Genomic DNA, 7,686 nt, shown 5'->3' on the forward strand with positions numbered 1-7,686 from the left:
ACAAAGTACCGTTAAGGTCCCATGATAGGGCACGATAAGATAGCGCCGGCATTGGGGCGAGCGCTGTTGGAGATGAATGCCGGAGGCCACTCTATAAAGGGGCACGCCGGCCATTGGGAGAAACAGTTCAGTGCACGTCTCCTGGTGATATTCAGTCAATAATCATGTCTTCATCGAAGCTCAATATCAAAATTGCCATTGGTGAGTTGCGCTGCCTGAATTGGGCGACCGCAAAGCTGACATTTGTAGACCGTGGTGGCACATTCACCGATTGTCTGGGGATTGTAGAAGGCTGCAAGGAAGATATTGTCGTCAAACTGCTTTCGCAAGATCCAGCTAACTATGCAGACGCCCCGATTGAAGGCATCCGCCGGATTCTTGAACAAGCAACTGGAAAATGCTTTCCCCGCGACCAGAAACTCACCACATCGGATTTTGGCAGCGTCGGTATCCGTATGGGAACGACGGTCGCCACGAATGCTTTGCTAGAGAGAAAAGGAGAACGGGTGGCGCTTCTGATCACAAAGGGTTTCAAGGATGCACTCCGCATCGGGACTCAGTCGCGTCCTAAGCTCTTTGCTTTGAACATCCAGCGACCCGACGTGCTTTATGAAGATGTCATCGAGATCGATGAGCGAGTCACTATAGAGGGCTATCAACAGAATCCTGTTCCAGATAAGGAACGCCTTGAAGCGGCCTTGGAGGCAGACCCTTACCTGAAGAAGGGAGTCAGTGGGGAGGTCATCCGCGTCTTAGAGCCTCTCGACGAGGCGAAGACGAGACAGGGTTTGCAAAAGCTTTTCGATGAGGGATATCGCTCCATTGCTGTCTGTCTCGTACACTCATATACATTCCAAGAGCATGAGTTGGCTATCGAGAGGATTGCCAACGAGATCGGATTTACACAGATCTCGCTCTCTAGCCAGCTGCTTCCCATGATAAAAATGACCTCTCGAGGCGCTTCAGCTACGGCAGACGCCTACTTAACGCCGGTGATTCAACGATATATCCAAGGTTTCCGATCCGGCTTCCAGGACGGGTTACAATCGTCAGACACGCGCTGCGAGTTCATGCAAAGCGATGGTGGTCTGGTAAACTTTCAAAAGTATTACCTTCTTCCCATCTAGAAGACCCAAGTCAAGCTGACCCTGTTTAGGTTCTCCGGTTTGCGCGCAATTTTGTCGGGGCCCGCAGGTGGTGTTGTAGGATACGCAGGCACCTCGTTTGACCCAGAAGACCGTAAACCTGTTATTGGGTATGTTTTATCTCGGGCGACATACTGAAGAGGATACTCGCTGACCGAATAGCTAGGTTTGACATGGGCGGCACCAGTACTGACGTCTCACGGTATGACGGCAAGCTAGAACATACCTTCGAGAACACCATCTCAGGAGTGACAGTGATGGCTCCACAGCTAGACATCAATACAGTAGCGGCTGGTGGTGGCAGCATTCTGTTCTGGCGTCATGGGCTCTTCGTAGTCGGACCGGAATCTGCAGGTGCACATCCAGGGCCAGCTTGCTACCGCAAAGGAGGTCCATTGACTGTGACTGATGCAAATTTGTTCCTGGGTCGCCTGCTCCCGGACTATTTCCCCAAAATCTTTGGGCCTAACGAGAACGAGCCCCTTGACGTCGAGGTCACTCGTCAAAAGTTCACGGAACTGGCAGATAAAATCAATGCAGAGACAGGTCACCGGAAGACACCTGAGGAGATTGCGCTGGGATTCATTCAAGTTGCGAACGAATCTATGGCAAAGCCCATCCGGGCATTGACCGAGGCACGAGGGTATGACACTTCAGCACATAACCTGGCCTGTTTTGGAGGAGCAGGTGGACAACATGCATGTGCAATTGCATCGTCATTGTCCATAAAGACCGTCATAGTCCACCGTTATTCGTCGATTCTCTCCGCATACGGTATGGCTCTGGCTGATGTGGTGCATGAGGTCCAGGAGCCTGCGTCCGGAGCTCTTACCGCGAGTGCAATGAAAATAATTAATGGCCGTATTGAGGCTCTCAAGGCAAAGGTCACCGAAGCCTTGACCGCAGACGGTATTGAGGAGAGTCGCATACATTATGAGGTGTACCTTAATCTCCGCTACCAAGGAACCGATAATACATTGATGGTCCTCAGACCAGATGGCGGAGATTTTGGGGCAGCATTCATTCAAGAGCACCAGCGTGAATTTTCCTTTACCTTCCCAGGTCGCAATATCCTAGTCGAAGATATACGTGTTCGTGGAGTAGGCAAGGCCATTTCAGTCCCCCCAGAGGCGCCGCAGCCCGAGTTGCGATCTATTACGGCATTAGCCATTGGAGAAGAAAGCCGGGACGATTCCACAGAGGTGTATTTTGCAGGCGTCGGGCGTGTCACCACACCAGTCTTCTTCTTAGAGCACCTGAAGCCAGGCAGCTTCATCCCAGGACCAGCCATGATCATTGACAAGACACAAACCATTGTCGTTGAACCCCATGCATCGGCCACTATTTTATCTCGCCATGTGATCCTTAATGTTCAGTCGGTCAAGAACCAAGTCGACAACGCAACAGTGGTCGACCCAATCAAGCTTTCGATTTTTGGTCATCGATTCATGTCGGTTGCCGACCAGATGAGCCGGATGTTCCAGAAGACATCCGTCTCAACAAACATTAAAGAGCGGTTGGACTTTTCCTGTGCAGTGTTTTCACCTGACGGAAAACTTGTGGCGAACGCACCTAATGTTCCTGTTCACCTCGGCAGTAAGTGCTGCTTTCCTATACTTCTCAACGACAGCTGACTTGGGCCATTTTCAGGTATGGAGTATGCTGTGCGGTATCAGCATGAACAGTATGGTGGAAACCTGAAGCCAGGAGACCACATTCTCACCAATCATCCACTTGCTGGCGGAACGCATCTTCCGGACATAACTATCATTACTCCTATCTGGGATCAGCAAGGAAGCAAGATCATCTTCTATGTCGCCTCTCGAGGCCACCATGGTAAGCAATACCGCTTGTTGATGAGATGGTCATGTCTAACTATGATTGCAGCCGAGATTGGAGGAATTGCGCCAGGGTCTATGCCCTCAGACAGTAAAATGTTATATGAGGAAGGGGCCATGACTATGGGATTCAAGGTGGTATCACAAGGCCATTTTGACGAAGACATGGTGCGGAAGTTCTTATATGACGAGCCAGCCTCGTACCCAGGTTGCAGTGGCACTCGTACTTATAAAGACAATGTCTCCGACCTGAAAGCAGCTATTGCAGCCAACCAGAAGGGCGCACAGTTGCTGGAAGGTCTCGTTCAAGAAAACACGCTTGATGTAGTCCATTTCTACATGGACGCCATCAAAAGAAATGCCGAAACCGCAGTACGAGAGTTGCTTAAGACAATTGGCAGAAAGGCCGCCGGACAGCCCCTCCGCTTTTCTGACTTCATGGATGATGGTACAGAGATTAGATTAGAGATCCGCATCGACGCAGAGACCGGATCTGCCGAGTTCGACTTCACTGGCACCGGGCGAGAGACATTCAACTGCCTGAATGCCCCCAAAGCCATTGCCCACTCGGCAATTATTTATAGCCTGCGTGCCCTTATCGATGTTGACATTCCATTGAACCAAGGCTGTTTGGCGCCGATCAACGTTATCATTCCTTCCGGCACGCTTATCAATCCATCTGGGTATGCGGCCGTCTGCGCCGGCAACCCCATCACATCGCAGCGTATCACGGATGTCGTTCTAGGAGCCTTCCAAGCCTGTGCGGCCTCGCAAGGATGCTGCAATATCATCTCTTTCGGTATGGGTGGACTAGACGAAAACGGTAACGACATCCCGGGCTTCGGCGTCGGCGAGACCATATGTGGTGGTTCCGGTGCCGGTCCAACCTGGCATGGCACATCTGGTGTTCATGTCCATATGACCAACACTCGGATCACCGACGCAGAAGTATACGAGCTGCGATACCCGGTCATTTTGCGACAGTTCTCTATCCGCAAGGGATCTGGTGGCAGGGGACTTTACCGCGGTGGAGACGGTGTGATTCGGGAACTGGAGTTCCGCATTCCCCTGTCGGCCTCTATGCTGAGCGAACGTCGCGTCTATCGGCCATATGGACTGGCTGGTGGTGAGGCTGGCCAGGCGGGATTGAACCTGTACGTGAAGAAAGAGCTGGATGGAACTGAGCGCACGATCAACATTGGTGGGAAGATGGAGCTCAAAGTGCAGCCTGGGGAGCGTATTATCATTCACACGTAAGTAGAGGAGCCCACCTGCTCATTGTTTCACGCTTGGCTGACATGAATACTAGTCCTGGTGGAGGTGGCTGGGGAAGGCCATCGGACGAGAACGCCATACCCATCTGTAGTGGCAACAGTTTGGAGGAGAATCGGGTAGTATTCGAAGCACGGGGAAGCGTACACAGCTTCAGTGCCACCGCTGAAGCAGCTTTATAGTCATTGATACTCGTTGAGGTGATAGCCCTGCAGTCCCATAGCAAAACTTGCGAGGCGAAGTGTATGAACAAGCATGGATGAACACATTGGAGGGTGTAACCGGCGATCATGTGATGCTAATTGAACAATTTTGACTTCTACATGCCGAATCACTTTAGTTGCTTCTCCTTCAAAAGGTAGGATAGTTGATTTAGATCATTGAGGGTATGTGGACACAAGCAGGTGGGAGCTCTGCTAGATATCACCAATTAAGTCATCGCAAGGATGGTAATTCTTGATGAGCACCTTGCTCTCTACTGCTCTCCATTGCTCTCTCAAGAGACTGCCTGTAAATACTTTTGAACAATAACTTGGATCTGCCTGTAAATTGACTATATCTGGGTTCAGACAAGTTGGGTCTAGTTGATTGAATGTCAGGCATAGTGAAGTTAGCTTGTGTGGAGCCTTTTTGCTGGTAGAGACAGAGCCTTGCTTGCTCCATTATGCGTAATTGTTCAAATGTTATTCCGTGATAAGCAGTTCAGTGAATATGAGGAAGGCATTCACTGTGCATCGTGAAGGTCTCGTGAAGGTCTCGTGAATGGTTTTCACCTTTTTCTTACGGCCAAAAGTGTTAGTTTTCTCTACACTCGGCTCCACGTCTCCAAAATCTACCTCAAGGTTTGGTTTCGTTCTGATTCGTCCTCCTAATCCCCGTCGAGAAAAGCACCATGGCGTTACCAATACGTGATACAAGTGGTACAGGCACCAAACTGCCACATCTAGCGCCGGCGAAAGAGCAATTCAATGACCTTCTCACAATTAGCCGTGTTGCACTCACTACTCTTGCCGTTGAGGTCCGCCGAAAGCAAACTATAGACACATTTACAACTGCAAGTGTGCTCTTTTGTCATGAAGGCAGCCGTAATGTTATTCATGTGGTCGAATTTGACGACCAGGTGCGTTACATCATCCGCCTACCCATCAGCTGCCGCCCAGGGCACTGCACAGAGACTGCCAAAAGTGCCTTGATTGCGAAGGTGGAAATGATGCAATTTATCCAGAAGCGAGCCCATTTCCCCATGCCAGAAGTGTACGATTTCGATGTCTCATCAGAAAATGTCTTGGAAACACCGTACATTGTTGAGAGTTTTGTCCCAGGAACATTGGTCTCGGATGCCTGGTTCGACGACTCAGGAGCAATGTCATTGGACCAAAAGCGACTGCGCATACTAGACAGTGTCGCAGAGACTATGGCAAAGCTGCACAGGTTCTGTTTCGACGGAATTGGTACGTTGGGACCGGATGTCCATGGCGATCTTCGGGTGCTTCCATGCTACCATTCGCGGAAGGGGTCCGGGACTGATGTGCTGTATGCGGAGTATGGTCCTTACGAGTCCACTGTGGACTTTTTGCGTGAGCGCCTTTTGAGATCACCCAGCGGGAAAGAAGAAGAAGGTGCATTTGACGTTGGCTGTCTTATAATGCTGGAAATGATGATCGGATGCATGCCGTTGTCGACGAGCCAGAAAGACGAAAAGGATGAGACATTCGTGCTTGCAGTGCCACAATTTGACTCCACGAACATCCGTGTCGATGAGCAGTGTAATGTGAGTGGAATCATTGACTGGGATGAGGTGCAGACCATGCCACGGTTCCTGGGCTATGCTACATTCCCTAAATGGATCATGAGGGATATGGACCCAGTAGAGCATGAAAAGTCTCTGGATACTCAAGAGGATTCGGCAGAGCGGTTGAGATGGTACCGGCTGCTCTATAATCGCAAGATGCAGGGACTTCTCAATAAGGTCGGCGATGCGAGATTTGTGAATAAAACACATATCTTCGCTTCAATCCTGCTCGCGATCGACAAACCCGCGGCTCGAAGGGAAATTGTGCAGGCACTGGTTGCAAAGGTATTTCCGGCGAAACTGGAAAAGGCAACGCGTTTGATCGAGAATGCAGGCAATGGAGAACTCGGACGGCAAGATAGAGAGCGACTTCGGGAAGGCTTTGACTTGCTTCTTTCGATTTCACGTTAGTCCACAGAGACGGATATCTCACACATCCTTACCTTTGGTGGTAGGTTGATACCTTGGAATAGGGCAGTTGGGAAGTTGAAGGCTGGAGACGTTGGAAGATACTGTGATGGTAGGTGACTGTCATTCGATCTTCAATGTGAAGGAATAGCTAGGTGGTTTTGCTTTCCCACTCATATGCAATGAAGGTCCGGTAAATACATCCTGTCCGTCTGCAGACATAGTATGGCTGCTCTGCTGCAATCCGCACTTGACCTTACCGGGGTTCATTCTGGTCTGAGTAGATAATATCGAAGATGAAATCTTGTCTGATTATCAGTCAGAATCCATGGTGAATCCTCATGACTGCAAAGTGTTGCTTCAAGCACTGGGGGTAATGGTGGAGGGGTACGTCGGCAAGAAGCACTGGTATGGTCTCTGTTTTTTTGAGACCAATAGTTGTGTTTTACCTTGTAGACGTGATGATACATTGCAAATCATTGCTCGATAATCATTTCATAGGGGTCGTCAGGTCCCCAGGTCGCCAGGTCGTACGTATTTTTGGTTCTTACCAGTATGGGACCTGGTTATTACTAATACTGACTATCAGAAAAACTAAGCTGTAAAAATACACTGTCTCACCAGGTAGTAAACCTGGCGAGCTCTTGTATTTACAGTATTTTTACTAATTTTTACTAGAAATTCTAATTAGAATTAAAAAAATAATTGAAATTACGACCTGGGGAATTCTGGTTATATATTACTGTATAAGTATTGGAATTTATTAATTCCGTAAATATATTGATTATATTTAATTATTTCTAGTAAGTATTAGTAAATCTATATATTATTAATATAATTTAAATAAATATATATATATATTATATATATAAATTAATTAACTTAATTTTAAATATATTAAATTATAAGATATATCTTCTAATTACATCTAATTATTTCTAGTAGATATTAGTAAATAATAAATTTATATTATAAATCTAATATAAATAAATATATATAAATTTATATATAAATTTATTTATTTAAAATATATCAGATTATAAGATAAAATTCCTGATTATATTTAATTATTTTTAGTAAGTATTAGTAGATCTATATATTATTAATATAATTTAAATAAATATATATATATATTATATATATAAATCAATTAACTTTATTTTAAATATATTAAATTATAATATAAATCTTTTAATTATATCTAATTATTTCTAGTAGATATTAGTAACTA

The 7,686-nt window shown here is 47.0% G+C and overlaps 2 protein-coding genes across 2 annotated transcripts; both read left to right on the forward strand.

The window, feature by feature from the left end:
• Nucleotides 1-164: 164 nt before the first annotated feature.
• Nucleotides 165-4,437, forward strand: BO79DRAFT_267973 (5-oxoprolinase; the record flags this gene model as incomplete). Its single annotated transcript, XM_025687080.1, has 6 exons — nucleotides 165-1,105; nucleotides 1,157-1,255; nucleotides 1,312-2,741; nucleotides 2,796-2,981; nucleotides 3,033-4,236; nucleotides 4,293-4,437. The coding sequence occupies 6 exons, from the start codon at nucleotides 165-167 to the stop codon at nucleotides 4,435-4,437; spliced, it is 4,005 nt and encodes a 1,334-aa protein (XP_025544539.1).
• A 710-nt stretch (nucleotides 4,438-5,147) lies between these two features.
• BO79DRAFT_267978 (uncharacterized protein) lies at nucleotides 5,148-6,546 on the forward strand (the record flags this gene model as incomplete). The annotated part of the gene is made up of 1 exon (XM_025687081.1): nucleotides 5,148-6,546. One exon carries the CDS (start codon nucleotides 5,148-5,150, stop codon nucleotides 6,456-6,458), a length of 1,311 nt encoding a protein of 436 aa, XP_025544540.1. The 3' UTR covers nucleotides 6,459-6,546.
• Between the last annotated feature and the right edge of the window lie 1,140 nt (nucleotides 6,547-7,686).

Source organism: Aspergillus costaricaensis, assembly GCF_003184835.1.
Source record: "Aspergillus costaricaensis CBS 115574 unplaced genomic scaffold BO79scaffold_2, whole genome shotgun sequence".
Classification (NCBI taxonomy): Eukaryota; Fungi; Ascomycota; class Eurotiomycetes; order Eurotiales; family Aspergillaceae; genus Aspergillus; species Aspergillus costaricensis.